At 44.3% G+C, this 18,431-nt stretch overlaps 1 protein-coding gene across 2 annotated transcripts in view; it reads right to left on the bottom strand.

The window, feature by feature from the left end:
* Positions 1–14,053, bottom strand: part of ubr3 (ubiquitin protein ligase E3 component n-recognin 3) — a 45,840-nt gene extending 31,787 nt beyond the window's left edge. For both annotated transcript variants that reach the window (XM_084180006.1, XM_084180007.1), the window contains exons 1-22: positions 13,611–14,053; positions 12,741–12,880; positions 12,376–12,528; positions 11,998–12,165; positions 11,792–11,832; positions 11,640–11,706; positions 11,397–11,527; positions 11,023–11,251; positions 10,730–10,909; positions 9,945–10,078; positions 9,721–9,807; positions 9,565–9,630; positions 9,387–9,476; positions 8,020–8,148; positions 7,868–7,920; positions 4,935–5,068; positions 4,720–4,805; positions 4,144–4,285; positions 3,119–3,215; positions 913–1,057; positions 676–780; positions 100–276 (exon numbers count right to left, since the gene is read on the bottom strand). In XM_084180006.1, the coding sequence (XP_084036132.1) occupies positions 100–276; positions 676–780; positions 913–1,057; positions 3,119–3,215; positions 4,144–4,285; positions 4,720–4,805; positions 4,935–5,068; positions 7,868–7,920; positions 8,020–8,148; positions 9,387–9,476; positions 9,565–9,630; positions 9,721–9,807; positions 9,945–10,078; positions 10,730–10,909; positions 11,023–11,251; positions 11,397–11,527; positions 11,640–11,706; positions 11,792–11,832; positions 11,998–12,165; positions 12,376–12,528; positions 12,741–12,880; positions 13,611–14,035 (2,979 nt within the window). In that variant the 5' untranslated portion in view covers positions 14,036–14,053. The remainder of the gene's footprint in view (positions 1–99; positions 277–675; positions 781–912; positions 1,058–3,118; positions 3,216–4,143; positions 4,286–4,719; positions 4,806–4,934; positions 5,069–7,867; positions 7,921–8,019; positions 8,149–9,386; positions 9,477–9,564; positions 9,631–9,720; positions 9,808–9,944; positions 10,079–10,729; positions 10,910–11,022; positions 11,252–11,396; positions 11,528–11,639; positions 11,707–11,791; positions 11,833–11,997; positions 12,166–12,375; positions 12,529–12,740; positions 12,881–13,610) is intronic.
* Between the last annotated feature and the right edge of the window lie 4,378 nt (positions 14,054–18,431).

Here is an 18,431-nt window from a genome sequence, read left to right as displayed (position 1 = left end):
TCTGAGCCCAGACTCTGAACATGGCCTGTAGTATGAATACATAAGTAGTAGCAGTACCACCCGGTGCGCAGGCAGGGTGGAGACAGAGGTTTTTCTGACCTGGCCGAAGTTGGATGCCTCAGCGCTGGTGCTGGGAGGGGGATCTCTCTCCCTCTTCACCTCGGGGGCAGTCTCAGGCACCCTCACCCTCACGTAGTTGATGACATGGTGCAGGTTGGAGAGGAGGTTGGTGCCTGGGAACCAGCTGTCATGGCAGTGCTCCTCAATGCAAGGCTCCTAGTCACAGTACATGAGACAGGTTAATGTAAAGAACACATAGGAATAAACAAGAGGAGGGGAAGAGCACCTTGACGGTCCCTTAATACTGAGAGCTTGGGACTATAAGGTTCTATCTGCAAAAAGAGGATTGAGATAATTGGCTTTAAAGTTCCGAACCCTCATTGGTTTAAATGGTGTCAACAATTTATATTGTATTCTTTTGAATTTAACAACCTGAATTGGGGTATTTAGAGTACTATATAGGTAGAGAACATTGAACAGAACAAGGCTGTCAACTCAACTTTGACAAAAATGCAGATAGAACCTTATAGTGCCAAGCTCTCAACATGTTGGCAATAATGTCTTTTTTTCTGAAGGTTGAAGGTCAGATAATGATCAAGCCAGTGTACATCTTACCTCATCCTCCTTGTCCTCTTGAACCTGGTTGTCCAAGCCCAGCTCAATCAGGTAGAGCACCATGCACAGAATATGCTCAGACATGTTGGAGTGATCCAGCCAGATCTAAAACAAAACATTTCATTAGAGTTCAATTACAGGGCAATCTCACCATCGTTATATCAAACAATGAAATTTCTTTGCATGACAAATTAAGCAATGAATAATATGAATGAAGAGAGCTGTTGGAAGGGTCACCTTGTAAAGCAGTGTGAAGATGACAATGTGCAGAGTCTTGCAGTGCAACAGTCTGTCCAGGCCTTTGTAACATGGGTGCAGAGGAGTCCGCTCTTTGTACGGTGGCCATGGATTCCCTGTTGTGTGCATCCCAGACTGTTTCAAGCTGGGTACAACAACAAATCAGTTCAATTCCATGCAGTAATACAGTCAATTGAAAATATTCAATAGCGATCCATTCAACATCACAAATGCATAGGTAATAATGTGACAAATAATCTTGAGTAATTTACCGCACAAAACCTTTCAGTCTATGCAATGGAACAGCTAATCGGCTGAATAGTGTCACACTATTAGCGCGGACAGGATTGTGGTTATATAAAAATGTGGCCTGGCTGACAGGCAATCCATCATATTCAAACAGTGTGAACAAGTAACATAAGCCTGATGTCACAGACTGAGGTGGGGAAATAGCAGCTTCAATATGCTACCGTGTCGCCATGACATCAGGTTTACTCCGCTCAGTACTAGAATGGTTTCTTTCGACTTGTGATGAAGTGATAATCGAAAAATACCAAACAGAAATCAAATCATTCGTATTTCTTGTTCAACAAGGATAGAATTGCTTGGATTTCTAAATTGCCTTGTTCAATATAGCCTACATTTGGTATTGAAGAAATCATAGAGAAAGAAAAGCACATCAATCCATTACCCATGTAGGCTTTCCTTGCCCTTAAACTGCTATTTCAAATTAAGAAATGCTGCCAGTAGAACACTGTACATTTAGTTACTTCATATCTTAAAGAGATCTTCAGGAAATTAACCTAACACTATCTCCTTCACCCCAACCATCACATTTGTCTTCGGAGACGTCCAACCTAAATCTAACAGGAAGGATGGATTTCCTAAATTCTATTACAGTTTGCCTTGAAATATTGATTTTACACGACAGTGAACTAATTGGAACCAACCCTATCACTATGTTGGCCTAACCCCGCTCTTCATTATGTAGGCCTACCCCCTCTCTTCCCTCCCTTCCCTATGTAGCCTAACCACTCTCTTCATTATGTAAGCCTAACCACTCTCTTCATTATGTAGGCCTAACCACTCTCTTCATTATGTAGGCCTAACCACTCTCTTCATTATGTAGGCCTAACCACTCTCTTCATTATGTAGGCCTAACCACTCTCTTCATTATGTAGGCCTAACCACTCTCTTCATTATGTAGGCCTAACCACTCTTCATTATGTAGGCCTAACCACTCTTCATTATGTAGGCCTAACCACTCTCTTCATTATGTAGGCCTAACCACTCTCTTCATTATGTAGGCCTAACCACTCTCTTCATTATGTAGGCCTAACCACTCTCTTCATTATGTAGGCCTAACCACTCTCTTCATTATGTAGGCCTAACCACTCTCTTCATTATGTAGGCCTAACCACTCTCTTCATTATGTAGGCCTAACCACTCTCTTCATTATGTAGGCCTAACCACTCTCTTCATTATGTAGGCCTAACCACTCTCTTCATTATGTAGGCCTAACCACTCTCTTCATTATGTAGGCCTAACCACTCTCTTCATTATGTAGGCCTAACCACTCTCTTCATTATGTAGGCCTAACCACTCTCTTCATTATGTAGGCCTAACCACTCTTCATTACGTAGGCCTAACCACACTCTTCATTACGTAGGCCTAACCACTCTCTTCATTACGTAGGCCTAACCACTCTCTTCATTACGTAGGCCTAACCACTCTCTTCATTACGTAGGCCTAACCACTCTCTTCATTACGTAGGCCTAACCACTCTCTTCATTACGTAGGCCTAACCACTCTCTTCATTACGTAGGCCTAACCACTCTCTTCATTACGTAGGCCTAACCACTCTCTTCATTACGTAGGCCTAAACCCTCTTCATTATGTAGGCCTAATCACTCTCTTCATTATGTAGGCCTAAACCCTCTCTTCCCTCCCTTCAAGGGAAGGTGGGAACAGCGACCCTGTAACATTCAGCAGGGCCTGACATCCACCCACTCAGTTTGGCATGGCTGCTCAAACATGACCATCCTAACTGTAGAACTGAACGAACTAGAACTATATAAAATACACTAAATGTACTGTTATAATACATATGTATTCATAAATAATCATTCAAAACCTTAACTATTCACATGCTTTAAAAAAAATCACTTTGAGCTGGAGACGATGAGCTTAGTGACCGTTAACTTACAATGCTGAGTATCTGTCCATTGCTGACTGGACATCACGACGGTAGACTGTTCTGAGAACAACCATGATGGGGTCAAACTCCTTCTCCCACACCTCCTCTGGAAAACAAAGAAATCCTTTAGGGACACCTGCTAAAAAGTCACATTGACATACAATACATAATTTTTTTTCTACTGAGCTATCAGAAAGTGGTGTTAGCCTGCCCCCAAGTGGAATGTGCAATGACCGTGAATGTGGAGTTGCAATGACAATATGATGCCTCCAATGACACTTGGGGGCAGGCTAACACCTTTTCAATGTCTATGCCTCCCCCATCCCAGACAACAACCAACAAAATAATCATATCAGCAGAGAATGGCCTCATAAAACAAAACATAATACAGATTTTGTATGAGGTGAGGTCTCCATTACAAATATACATTTAAAAACTGGACATTGAGCCAAAATGGCTCAATCTACAACAAAGTCACAGGGCTGACATTAAGATAGGACACCTAATGAGCCAAATCCTGATCTGATATAAAAAGGCACAATGCTTTATAAGAGCCATTGACTTCAAAATACACTGGTCTCTGCAGCTGAGGCAATACCCTATATTTGGTAACAGGGGAGACAAAGGGTATTGATGTAACTGCCTGAAGGGCATCACAATTTCAAACGTGTGCAGAGCAATAATGAAGTCTTCCAGAGGGACCTAGTCTTGATTCAGTCTTGTGAACTGTGCAAGTCCCTAGGTTTCTGTTTTGGGTAGAACTATAGTCAACTGTGGTGCATGAGTGACCTCTCAAGGCAGTCTGGTGAAAAAGCACCTGTGATTATGTTGAATGGAAAACAATATGCTTGGTGATAATCCAACAAAGCTTTTTGACAGCATTAGGTCACACACCGTAGCAAAACATTTGCACCGTAGTAAAACATGTTTCACAACAACAGAAAATATGAGAAAACAAGTTTCTTGGTTACATTTACTTCATTTCTGTACCTAGTGAATACGCCACAGGCCAGGAGATAAAATGGACAACTTACCCTTAGGCGTGTACATGCCCTGCTGCATGGAACCCCCAGGTTCAAACACCGGGGCTTTGAAGTCAGCCACGGCAGACAGCATCTCCTCAAAGCTGCAGCTTCCCGGCACGATCCCACTCTTGGGGTTGGGATTCTCAGGAATCTGAATATTCACTTAAGGAAAGTATGCACCTAGGCAAATGTGCAACATAATAAAAGTGATCCCAAAAATGAAAATGCCAAGACTGTTGGCTGTGTGTTAAAAGTTGCAATTTTACATTGATTAAACCAGTCACAATCAGAGTCATATGTAACAACAGTGGGAAGGTCTGCTGAAAACAAGGTGTTTTTGGTGCATGTTCCAATTTGTAGAACAGGGACAACACATTTCCTTTGAGGAGTAATTACATATTCTAGCAAGGGAACAAACAAGGTCTTCAGAAAAAGTTACCACTGACAACCAGACACTAGAAAATCTGGAGACCAAATATCCAGCTACCAACTCATAAATGAGAATCAGAGAAAATACTGCCCATGGGTTAGGATATTAAATTAATTATACTGTGAATTGTGAGGCTGATAAAGCAGTGAGGATACGAGGTCCAACAGTGAACTGTGGGTGCGGTCGTTCATGCACAGTTGGGAGACCATCTCGGCTCTAAGAATCTCATCATCGGCCATGCCTAACAATGAGGAAGAAATATTCATTAATGTATCATCTATGGATAACGCCAATATAGTCAGGATGGTACAAACATTCCAATTGTTGTTCATGTACAATTTCCTTCTCCCCTGAATGCATCTGCACCTACCCAAGTGGATGCGAAGACTGGACAAGATGACGAGAAACGTCAAGGCTCCCTCCAGCATTGGCCTCTCGTGCTCACCATCCAGTATTGCATTCTGGTGCACAGAGGCCATGGTCAAGAGGTCCACCACTTTGAATCTGTATTTGAAATACATGTTACTGCTAAGGCTGTTGCAGTGGCCATATTACTACCACATCAGCAGTCATGACTGCAGTCAAATTCCACGTGACACGGTCATCTCCTCGTATGCACTCTGGACATGCGTTGGTAGTATCCAACTCGCTAACAACCTGGTATTCAGTGCTCTATTGTCCCTCTAACATCAATGCCGATGCAATCGAAAATCACATCAAACACTTACCATCAAAACAGTATCATGCTTTTAAATGTCACCATTAGGCTAAATTAATTTGAACAACAGGTTGAAACAGGGGTGTTGTTTCAAAGCCAAACAAAGAAAATGATGTTGTTTAAAAGACAAAAAAACGAAATGGTCAGTGCTTTCTAAGGTGATGATTAACTGACAGCATTTAAGACATTGCATGTAGAACACCCATACGCATATTAGAGCTTATGCATATACAGTGCTATGAAAAAGTATTTGCAACCTTTCTAATTTTCTCTACTTTTGCATATTTGTGATACTGAATGTTATCAGATCTTCAACCAAAACCTAATATTAGATAAAGGGAACATAAGTGAACAAATAACACAACAATTACATATTTCATTTATTTTATAAACAAAGTTATGCAACACCCAATTCCCCTGTGTAAAAAAGTAATTGCCCCCTTACACTCAATAACTGATTGTGCCACCTTTAGCTGCAATGACTAACCAAATGCTTCCTGTAGTTGTTGATCAGTCTCTCACGTCGCTGTGGAGGAATTTTGGCCCACTCTTCCATGCAGAACTGCTTTAACTCAGTGACGTGTGGGTTTTCAAGCATGAACTGCTCGTTTCAAGTCCTGCCACAACATCTCAATTGGGATTAGGTTCTGGACTTTGACAAGGCCATTCCAAAACTTCCAATTTGTTGCTTTTTAGCAATTTTCATGTAGACTTGATTGTGTGTTTTGGATTATTGTCTTGCTGCATGACCCAGCTGCGCTTCAGCTTCAGCTCACAGACGGATGGCCTGACATTCTCCTGTAGAATTCTCTGATACAGAGCAGAATTCATGGTTCCTTCTATTAAGGCAAGTCGTCCAGGTCCTGAGGCAGCAAAGCATCCCCAAACCATCACACCACCATGCTTGACCTTTGGTATGATGTTCTTACTGTGGAATGCAGTGTTTGGTTTTCGCCAGGCATAATGGGACCCATCTCGTCCAAAAAGTTGACTCAAGTTTGCCAAAAAGCACCTGGATGATCATCAAGACTCTTGGAAGAACGTTCTATGGACAGATGATTCAAAAGTAGAACTTTCTGGACGACATGGTTCCAGTAATGCCTGGCGAAAACCAAACTCTGTATTCCACAGTAAGAACATCATACCAAAGGTCAAGCATGGTGGTGGTGGTGTGATGGTTTGGGGATGCTTTGCTGCCTCAGGACCTGGACGACTTGCCTTAATAGAAGGAACCATGAATTCTGCTCTGTATCAGAGAATTCTACAGGAGAATGTCAGGCCATCCGTCTGTGAGCTGAAGCTGAAGCGCAGCTGGGTCATGCAGCAAGACAATAATCCAAAACACACAATCAAGTCTACATGAAAATTGCTAAAAAGCAACAAATTGGAAGTTTTGGAATGGCCTTGTCAAAGTCCAGACCTAATCCCAATTGAGATGTTGTGGCAGGACTTGAAACGAGCAGTTCATGCTTGAAAACCCACACGTCACTGAGTTAAAGCAGTTCTGCATGGAAGAGTGGGCCAAAATTCCTCCACAGCGACGTGAGAGACTGATCAACAACTACAGGAAGCATTTGGTTAGTCATTGCAGCTAAAGGTGGCACAATCAGTTATTGAGTGTAAGGGGGCAATTACTTTTTTACACAGGGGAATTGGGTGTTGCATAACTTTGTTTATAAAATAAATGAAATATGTAATTGTTGTGTTATTTGTTCACTTATGTTCCCTTTATCTAATATTAGGTTTTGGTTGAAGATCTGATAACATTCAGTATCACAAATATGCAAAAGTAGAGAAAATAAGAAAGGGGGCAAATACTTTTTCATAGCACTGTTTATATGAGCCCAATCCCGAAAAAAACCCTGAATTAAAATAATGATTGTGCATTTATACAATACATAGCCTAAGATGTCTTTATTCCTGAATTGGTCTAAACACTGGGTAGCTGCAGGAACATGGTTGGAGAGGCCATGGCATACAGAGTTTAGGCGGAATGCAGCGAGAGGCTGCATGCTCCTCAGACAGTGGTTGATGCATGAACTGAAATAAGTGTTCTTATAAGCCCAGACATTTCTATATGCAATCTTGTGAAAGAGTTTTGATGGTTGCCACTAAAAATAGGATCCCAGCTGCTACTATATTTAGGCCTACCCGGCATGATTTAAACTGCGGGAAAGCGGCCTCCATTTGCCATTTGATAAATGGGCCATTCTAAATCGAAACAAATATCTCATATTAGTAATATCATAATGTTTCTTTAGACCTCCCTAAAATAAATATTGGATTGATTGTGATGGTGTATATTTAAATGGATGTATTAGACGTTCCAAAGGTATGCATCAGCGGCATGGAGATGCTAAACATGTTTATGTTAATTAACGGTAAATTACAGTGAGACTGGCAGTAATTTGCATGACAATAACCGGCTGACAAAATGTCATGACCGCCGCAGCCCTAGTTACTGCTGTACGCTACATCTTCACTTTCAACACTGGAGTTTTCAATGGGGTGATGATAAACAAGGTCAATGAAGTTCCGCGGAAAATGACTAATTGCAAGGACTTTTCCAACAGGTCAGACTATACCTCTCGAACACTGAAGAGATGAAGTAGTCGGGATCAAGCCTTGACGCACACACCTGTAGACAGATTGGGAAGAACAATTATACAATGGAGTATATGGCATTCATAACAGTCCATAATGTTGTGATCACCAGGAGTAGGTAAGTAGTCTTTACCTGGAGCAGAAAGATGTCTGGATCGATCATGGAGTTGCAGAAGTGAGACTGCACGTAGGTCATAGCCTGTCCTTTGATCTGGAGACCATTTCTGACCCACATGTTACTGTGGATCTCTGACAGGCTCGCCTACAAGAAAACACGAGGGACATAAAATGCTAAGTACATACTGTCTACCAGGGATGGGCAACTGGCGGCCTTTTGAGAATGTGACTACAGCTCAGCGTTCAACAACATAGTCCCCTCGGGACTGAACACCTCCCTCTGCAACTGGATCCTGGACTTCCTGATTGGCCGAGCCCAGGTGGTGAGGGTAGGCAACACTACCTCCGCCATGCTGACTCTCAACACTGGGGCCCCACAGGGGTGTGCTTAGTCCCATTCTGTAGTCCCTGTTCACCCACGACTGCATGACCACGCATGACTCCAACACCATCATCAAGTTAGCTGACGACAGTGGTAGGCCTGATCACCAGCGACAATGAGACAGCCTACAGGGAGGAGGTCAGTGACCTTGCAGTCTGGTGCCTGGACAACAACCTTTCCCTCAAACTCTCCCCAGTAGAGCGGGTCGAAGAGCTTCAAGTTCCTCAGTGTCCAAAATCACTAAGGACTTAAAATGGTCCACACACATGCAAACAGTCGTGAAGGAGAAGGTTGAAATGATTTTGAAAGGGCCCTCAAATCCTCAAAATGTTATACAGAAGCACTATAGAGAGCATCTCGACTGGCTACATCACTGCTTGTATGGCAACTGCACCGCCCTCGATCGCATTGCGTTACAGAGGATGGTGTGGACAGCCCAGCAAATGTTTAGATCCGCCCCATGGCAAAATGTGTAGAATTGCAGCAAACTTACTTTAAAAATGCAACATGTTTTCTTCACACCATGGCAAAAGTTATTTTGTATTTTTTTTATTCTCTCCGTTGTCAAGAGGGGGGACGCTAAAATGTTTTGCCCGCAAGGTGGAGGGTATCCTAACAGAATTTCACTTAGGGCCCCCAAAAGGCTAGGGCCGGCTCTGACTACATGTGTGGGTATGGATGTGGGTACGTAGACCTGCGAGCCACTGCGGCCCCTCATGACGAGTTCAGATTGTGGCCCCCCACACCCATCAAAGTTGCCCATCCCTGATGTATACAGTACATGGAACAAACATTAAGGTAATCTCCAGAACACGGTCACACGGCAACCCTTTAAAAAGCCAGTCGACTCCTCCTTCTCATATTTATAAGACACTAACAACTGTACGGGTACGAGTCAGCCTTTCCCTTTCAGACCTTATTCACCCACACAACCTGTTCTGATATTTGAGCCATTGTCAAGGCATTGCAAAGACGTGTAATGGCCTATACTGGTGCAATACCTGAATCTGGAGTGGATGGACCATGATCTTCATGAGCATCTCTTGGTCTGGGAGGAGACTGTCCAGATGAAGCCCCTGGCACTTCACTGCCTGTGAGACAATAGACACAGTCAACTCACTACAAAGAGGGTTTAAAAGCACCAGGAACAGAACTTAAAGGGTTGTAGATCTGCCACACCTTGCTTAGGAACATGGCATAGAAGCGGTGCAGCGGCAGGTGAAACGTCACTTGATTTGGAGCAGGCTGCAGAGAAACAGAAAGCAGATATAAACACTAAAGGAAAATGTTGGTTTACAAATGCATCCTAACGGTTGTGCATATTTGCTGAGTTACCTCATCCACAAAGCCAATGGCATCAAGCCAGATCTGCAGGGTCTCCAAGCAGTAACGCACCACTGTTCTGGTATATTCCTGTGTCTCCTGAAAATAAAAAACAATTATTCATAGTGTAATCATTTTCCTAACAGTTTCTGTGCATAATACCGGAATGTCAAATAGCTATAACGTGATCCGCACCCTGATAAAAAATAAAAATGTAAGAGGGATATTGGACTCACTTTGACTTTGCAGTGTGTGAGGAGACCCCACATTGGTTGTGCGCAGGCCTCCAACTCTGCTGCAAATGCTGCATAGTACGTCTGGGACTCAAACTCCACGTGCTCACTCAACTCCCGCTTATTCAAGTTCATACCTATGGGACCAGACAAACGCTTTCACGGTTAGTCATCACATAACACGAAGCCTTATTACAGTGGTTTCATTCACTAAAGCAGCTTAAGGGACACATCTACGTTGACATCCAGATAAATCTGTAAGAATGTACGTAAGGGCAGAGCAGTCTACACGCACACAATAACATAGTGGCACTCTGCTCTCTGCACCTTGCCTCAGTAAGCGGATACTCCAGCCCACAGTATCTGCGGCTAGGGGTTATTTTTAGGGTTTTGGTGGACACATGGCAGGAGTGCTGCACAGACTACAATTCTAATAGAGACAAGGAGTCACATGCACCATTATTCTCTTTTTGTCAGGCGCAAATAGAATTAACAGTAAAAGTTAAGTTGGATGTGACATAACATCTGCTTTACTGGACATCTTGAACAGCTACAGCAAATAGTGACCAACTAAATAAGCAGTGACTAACCAATGGAAGGGAATCCCAGAGGGCTAACATTGCGTCATATGACTAAGCAGATATTAACAGAGACAGATGATAGTATATGACTCGCATAGATAAAGAATACACTTCAATCACACCAGCTACACTACCTGGGACAATGATTGAGGCAAATACTGAAACATCACCACTGCTATTCATATTCTTAAATCCACAAATAATTACCTTGAAAGAAGGACACAAAGCTCATCCACAGCATGAGCAGTGAGTGATCCTCCAGGAATTTTTTTGCTACACTTTGGTGTGAGAGAATATTAATAAAATCGCTAACTAACGGCCAGTAAGTGTTGTTCTTCAGCAGAGCTTCGCTGCAGTTTACCACAACATGGCGGCTGTTCTCTTCATCTGAAAATATGGAGAAGAGGGAGAGAACACGAGGCTTAGTAGTGTGAGAAGCCCACTAGATTAATTAATGAAACAATCCACTCATCAGTCTGGTCATTCAAAACATAGCTCACCTTGAAGTTCACTTTTGATAAGGCAACTCTCCATCATGTAGAGGAGGACAGTAACCATGATGTCTAGTAGTTGACACTCCTCGGTGACGTGACGTGCTAGCTCCTCATTGCTGAACAGCTGTACACTGATATGTACAATGCGGTTGGACATGGTATCTGACTCCTGGCTTTTCATCAGTGTCTTCATAATGAATGCATAATGTTGAACAAATGTTTTCGTGAAGGTGATCTACAGAAGGATGATAAATCAAGCGGGTGATGTTATGCATTTGCTGTCATAACAGCTTCTCTAGGCAAGAATGCAGCAGTGCCAATACACCATAAAATTAGGAATTAGAATATCTATGCACTACACTTAATCTAATTAAACATACCTTGTAGTCTTGATCTGGCAGCATGTTCAGTAGAAAAGTAACCATCTTCTGAGGAAACTCATACTTTATTGTCCAAAACAGCAACTCCTCCAGAAAACATTTGTGTTTCAGAGAGTCCATAATGGATGGATCTAAGAACAGAATAACATAATTGACTGGTCTCATGGTAATGCTGACTTTCACATAAAATATCTGTGCATTATTCATCATTACATAGAATGTTATGCATGTTATGTGAATTACCTTTGGCAGTGCTACTAAGTTTTACCCTCTTTCTCTGTCCAACAGATTGCCCCCCATCTTGATCCTCCTTTAAAAAAGACATAATGGGAAATAATATAACAACTACCTATATTTCAATACTGAGAAACTATTCTGATACAGTATTCACATACCTCTTTATTGGACTCATCAGGGCTAGCTGGTGCTTCAGCTCCTAAGGAAAACAGAGCAGAGACAGATAGCAGCTATTAGCTGATTATTCCATTGTTTAATGAGTCATTGAGAAACATGACTTCCATTAAGTTTCCATAATAAAAAATGGCATGCTATTTTTGACTTATTTTGAGCTCCAACTCCTAAAGAGGGGATGAGGTCTTACCCAGTAAGCCCAGAGCCCCTGTGCCAGCCCCTGCTCCTGCCTCAACCCCAGGAGTGGGCTCAGCAGCCCCAGACTGGGCCTTCTCCTCCACAGAAACCAGGCCTGAGTTCTTCAGTGCTGACAGGTACTTCTCGTAGTTCTTTTTTGCATATACGTTTTCCTCTTGACCTACAGGGCATATTTACACATTACATATTTATTAAAACATTAATTAGCATCACACCAATGCCATGCATGGAGTATTAAAGCATTAGTAGCCTAACTGCAGTATAGAGTTCTGCAATATTGATTAACTATCATTTTGATCGTTTTCTCCCCAATGGTCAGAATAACATTCAACCAAAGGCTGAATAAGAGAGTGGAAACAGACATATTTACCCATACTCAGGTCCTTGAATATTTGCTGATTCGTTAGGATCTTTGTTAGTACAGTTCTCATTGCTCCGCCCATCTTCGTAAGTTCTTCTAAGAAGGAGATCTGGGGCTCCAGCTGCTGTAAGACCTTCTGTAGGTCCCTCTCAGTTGATGTGTCTGTGAGAGTAAGATAAGATAAAAAGTTATGAAGTGTGTCAGATAGGCTCTCATGAAAACAAGCAGAATGACCTACATAAGATAAAGTTGTAAAATAACAAGATTTCCTCCAAATGTTTTGTTTTGATCTCTGAGGGCTGTTTCATTGCAAGCAGCTATGAAAGGCGCTTTTAGAGTATCCTGTAGACATAGAGATATGCTGTTTTTCTCACCTGGTTCAGTGTATCCATCCCTTAGGTACTGTATGATACAGATGATGAAGCGAGGCAGGACCATCTCTGACATCAGTAGTAAGTCTCGGGGGACTGAGGGGACATTTTCCCCGGTTCTTAACCGATGCCGTCTGCAAAATCTGATAGAGAACAACACACATCCATATATCTTTATTTCAGAAGGACCCAAAATAAATTAAAGTATTTGGGAATAATTACTCGACAACCTATCTAATGGACACTAGCAGTATATTTCATCTTCCTTTGAAAGTGCAAAATGATGTGCATTTTAATATAGGCTACTAGTATATCTGGCTGCCTTGAACAAAATGTTATGCCATGTCATTCATCAAACAAAATTACAGCAGAAAAGTAAACATATAACTCGGAGGAATGGTGGGGAGTAAGGATCAAAGAAGAGCTGAAATTTCACAGGAAGTGATTGAGTTATTCTGCAGGGAAAAGGTGTCATTATCCTAGAAACCTTGTAGGATTAGTGGTTTATCAAGCACAACAATGGCATGTTCATTGACAACATACATGTCAGTACAATTATAAAAAGGCAGGGACCTTTGTTGCATGTTTTACAAATTGACACTCCGGCGTAAGGCAGCATCCAGTGACGTTACTACCACGTAGAACTTTGCTAGCTAGCTGTTAGCCATCAATCTAGCCAATCATCATTGACAGCCTAGTTAGTTAGCCAATTTAGCTAGCTAGCCATACCCCATAGTTTCTTGTTTTTGTTTGATAATGTCAGTTGCTGTCAAATAATGGCAAGTATTAAGCTTCGTCAATTAATTAGAAATTGTCACTTACAATCTAGTTAGTTAGCTAGCTATTAGCCAGCTAACGCTCCTAAAGACTTACCCAGTTTCTCGCATGACATTACTGTCTCCACAGTCACAGGCCCCACCAGCCTGGCTCCTGAACATGTTGAAATCATGGCCTGTGTGATCGCCGTTGTTAAAACACTCTGCACAAAGTGACATGCAAGGAGAAATGCCACAGGTCCGACAGCGGTATGCCACAAAATTGGCTGTCCAAACCAAGCCACATAGAGTAGCGTTGTCATAGGACCGGACCGTTTTGCAGAACTCCTCGAAACCTTCTCCTCCTGCTATTAGACATTTACACCAGTCAAGGGCTTCTGTGTCTGCCGCTGGCTTTTCTGGATCAAGAACACAATCAAGCAGTTCTTTAAGTTGTCGGACACCAGAGCTGTTGTCAGTCCGATTAAGGTCTGCCTTTAAATGGGCAGCAGTAGATTTCTTGTCCCGGCATACCAGCGCCATCTTGTATGCAGGCTTGTTGTCTACAAATTTATTTTTGTTGTCTTGTTGCTACGTTCTCGTGATTTCTCGCGATACATTTCGATAATATCATTGTGGTGAGTTGTGTTCAGCGTAGGGGAGCTCTGCTCCTATTGGTTTACCCCGCTGCCTAAGCAGCGAACAGCCTGAGACAAAATTATGCACACACCCGCCAATAGGAGTACAGGTGTCCCTATAAGACGGGACGCTTCCCCTCAATCAGCCTCCCGAGAAATGATCTTCAGCGAGACTAGAGGGTCGGCAGGGCCTTAAGTCCGATGGGGCTCTGCTCCACTCATAGAACTGGAGTTACACTCTGGTAACTATTGTTCTATATTGTGGAGCTCCACCCCATAGGGGAGCTCTGCTCCTATTGGTGTAAGGCGGAGCGCAAGCTCCAAAATGTACTCCCTGCCGAGCCCAACACTTCCCATCTAAATGAAAAGGTCGGGCCTAGCAATGGCTGCGACCAAGTCCCGCAGTACTGTAACACACTGTATCACAATATACTGCGTCCTCGGTTCAAATCCGCCCACCTAGTCCAATGGCATCACCAATGTCTGGTGGGCAGATAACCAGAAAATGGACCATACTAATCTGTACTAGCAGATAGATGGTACCTCAATATCCTGTTACAACAATACCGACCACTAATGGAATAACACAAAGTGTCACTCTACATTGTGTACACGGTAGCCCGCCCCACTCAATCAATGGAACCCCATTAGTGGGTAGATCCCAGAACATGATTCATACTAATCTGAACAAGCAGATAAATGACGTCACATTCCGTCAAAATTGTCATGACCGGTCTAATAGTACCGTAACCAAGGTTACTACTATTGTCCCTCATCATTCCGCCACAACCCAGTTATTCACTGGTGGGCAAATCAATACATGCCTTCTACTGTACTGAACATGTCAGTCAGGAGTCATGCTAAAATATGTCTTTCTATCAGAAGCAGACCTGAAAGAGACCTGTCTCCTCGGTCCTGCATTCCTCTCTCTTACCTCAAGTCCTCCCCTCAGCCACGCTGAGTACAGACTGAGCCAAAGAGTTAGAAGACATATCCAAGAGATAGAAACTGATAAAAGGAGACAGTGACGACCACGATGCCATTGCACAAATATCCTCTACTCCTGTGCCTCTGAAAAGAGCCGTAGAAGCTGCTACTCCACGAGTGGAGTGAGCTCTTACACCCTGAGGCAATGGTCGCCCCGCTGCCTCATACGCCGTCTCAATGCCTTCACAAAGCCAGTGAGACAAACGCTGTTTTGAAAGTGGTCTACCCAGTGCAGCCGCACCGTGACACACAAACAACTGAGGCGATGACCTAATCGCCGCCGTGCGCTCCACATAACATGCCAAAGCACGTACCGGGCACAGGCAATGGAGCCTCTCCTCTCTCCTCTCCCCATGAGGAGGGGGAGAAAAGGCCCACAGCTCAACGATCTGTGATCTATATGAGCTCTTAATAACCTTCGGCATAAAAGCCGGGTTAGGACGTAACACCGCCCTGCTCAAATCGCCATTAATGGCGAGGCAGTCGGCTCTCGTCGACAGAGCGCACAAATCACTGACACACTTAGCAGTGGTCAAAGCGAGCAACAGTGCCGTCTTCAATGACAGCATCTTGAGGGGTATTTGATTCAATGGCTCGAACGGCGACTCACAGAGCGCTTCGAGTACCAAAGCCAAATCCCACTGAGGAAGCGTGGCTCTAGGCATCGGCCTAAGCCGCCGCGTTCCTAATAGGAAACGTTTCACTAAAGGGTGGCTAAAGACAGTGTCTCAGCCAAACCCCTTGTGACAAGCTGAAATCGCCGCTGAAAACACCTAAATGGTGGCGGGCGATCGCTGCTTATCAAACATAAACTGCAGGAACGAGAGTACACTCTCAACCCGACAGTTCGTGGGGTCTACATTCTCTGTGACACACCACTGTGAAAACACGTTCCATTTACTGGCATACACCCTGGAAGTGGAACCGGCACATGAACCCTGTATGGTCCTGATTACTGAATCAGATAACCCACGGCGCTCTAGCCTGTCCCTCTCAGGAGCCAAGCCTTCAGTGGTTGGCCGAATATGGGCAATTGCCCTATCGAGCCCCCCGCCTGAGACAACGCGTCCCATCGATGTGGAATCGGCCAAGGTGGCGCAATCAACATCTGACTCATCGCCGCAAACCATGGAGCCGGGCGATCGGGGGCCACCAATATTATTGACAGCCCGCATGATCTCACCCAGGCTAACAGTGGGAGAATACAGGAGAGGGGTGGGAATGCATACAGGAGAACTCTCGGCCACGGTCGGTGCGCAAACGCGTCCCTCCCCAGTGGCGGTTCGTCCTGCTCTCTTAGAGAGAACCATAGAGGACAAGGGAGAGCAGGCCACGTGACTCCAAAACCGTCCAACTCCACCGGCTCTAGTAGAGCAGGCAACGCGAATAGATCCACCTCGGCTCTCCCGAACTGTTCCCAAATTTGGAGAACAATGTCCAGGTGCAGACGCCACTCGTCGTCTCGAGGACCCCCTCGAGACATGAGGTCTGCTCCCACGTTCAAGTAGCCTGGAATGTGTGCTGCTCTCAACGAGCGAAGGTGCTCGTGAGCCCACAGCCACAATTCCTCAGCCGACCGGTGGAGTGCAGGAGACCTGACTCCTCCCTGTCGATTTATGTAGGCTACTGTGGTCTGGTTGTCTGACCAGACCAACACATCGCGACCCCGAAGGTTAGACGCGAAGTGGGCCAGAACCAGTCGAACCGTTTCCAACTCCAAGAGGTTGATGTGGCGACTCGAAAGAGGCCACACACCTCCTATCGCTTGGGTCTGACATGTCCCTCCCCATCCAGTCAGAGAAGCATCTGTAAACACTGGAATGTAGGAGGACACTTTGCCTATTGGGACTCCGTGCGTGAGAACGCTCGGGTCTCTCCAATAGTTCAGATCTGCATTGAGCGAGAGAGGAACCACCACCAACCAACGACGTTGACGCACTGGGTCTAGTCTTAGTTGGGCGAACCATCGCTGCATCCTGCGCATGCGTCCCAGCGGGACCACGAAATGGGCTGACGACATGAGACCCAAGAGTGACTGACAGCGCCATTACCGTGTGATTCGGACTAAACCTTCTCAGGGCTAGCAACAGGGCTACCCTTCAAGGATCCGATGGAAATGGATGGCATAACCCTTCTCCAGCACCTGGTCTAGCCAGTGGGAGAGAGTACAGCTTCGCCGCCACTCCCAGCAATGCAGAGAAAGCAGAAGAGCGTAAAGCTGTGGTACTTTCAGTAGGAAGGACCTGTATTCCTCTATGGCCCTCGCCGCCGCTGTTCCCCAACACTGAAGTGGTGGAACGGCCCAAGGCGGGCCTCCCCAGAAAGGGAGAGGAACTGTCAGCGCGTTCTGAGAGAAACGGGGGCGCCGATACGTTGGTTAAACTCGTAACCGTAGTATTCCGGCCCTCCGTGAATGCAGCACGGGTCTGAACTGCACTGACTGAGGCGTTAGCCTGAGACAGAACGGCGTCCCCGAATAGCGGTTGCGTCATCATGCCATTATCTGGCTGACACTGCAGCCTGCTATGTGAGACACTCACTACAGCACTCCTAGAAGTCTGTAAAGTGAGGTCTTTATGAGGTAACACAAGGTGGCGCCTTGATACCTTATTTACACCTGCCTCATGTGTGCGCTCAGCTACACACTCTAGGTGGGCTGAGCTGCACTCAGAGTGGTGAGAGAGAGAGAGAGAGAGAGGGTGAGAAAAGTCGAATGCTCTCGGATGTATTATGGAAAAGGGGCTCTTTTGTGACAAAGTCAGGTGGAGCCAACTCTTTATTACACACATCAACAAAAATCTTATCCTCCGTACCCAGTGGCGGCTCCTGAAAAAATTCTCAGGGGGGGCAATTTTTCTGATGATTTAGGTGACCTACACACATTTTAAAAAAGATATGTCCAGCAACAACATGAAGACAGGGGCAGCATATAAGTCAATGCCAGAAGCATTTATTGACTGATCTCAAAAGTGTTGGCTCACAAAAGCAAAATAAGTTATCACAGTAAAAATAATCAAGGGTGTTCTTTCACATTCCTCAACACTGCATAAACAATATGCATTTCCATAAACAAATGAAATATCAGCTGAAAATACAGCATCTTGGTATTTGTTCAGATTGCAGGATCAACAAGAGCTTTTACCACATTTTTTGCCTCATGGTTGAATTGGAAATATGTGCACCTGAGCATAATTCACAACAAGCAAGCAGGAGCTTTTGATAGAGGCTACTGAAAACATTGATGCAAGTTATTGGTAATAAGAAATTTTTATAGACTTCCATATTCTGCCCTCTTGTATAGATTTGTGAAAATG

This window comes from Coregonus lavaretus, assembly GCF_964263955.1.
Source record: "Coregonus lavaretus genome assembly, chromosome: 16".
Taxonomy (NCBI): Eukaryota; Metazoa; Chordata; class Actinopteri; order Salmoniformes; family Salmonidae; genus Coregonus; species Coregonus lavaretus.
This window is presented reverse-complemented; position numbering and strand designations above follow the sequence as displayed.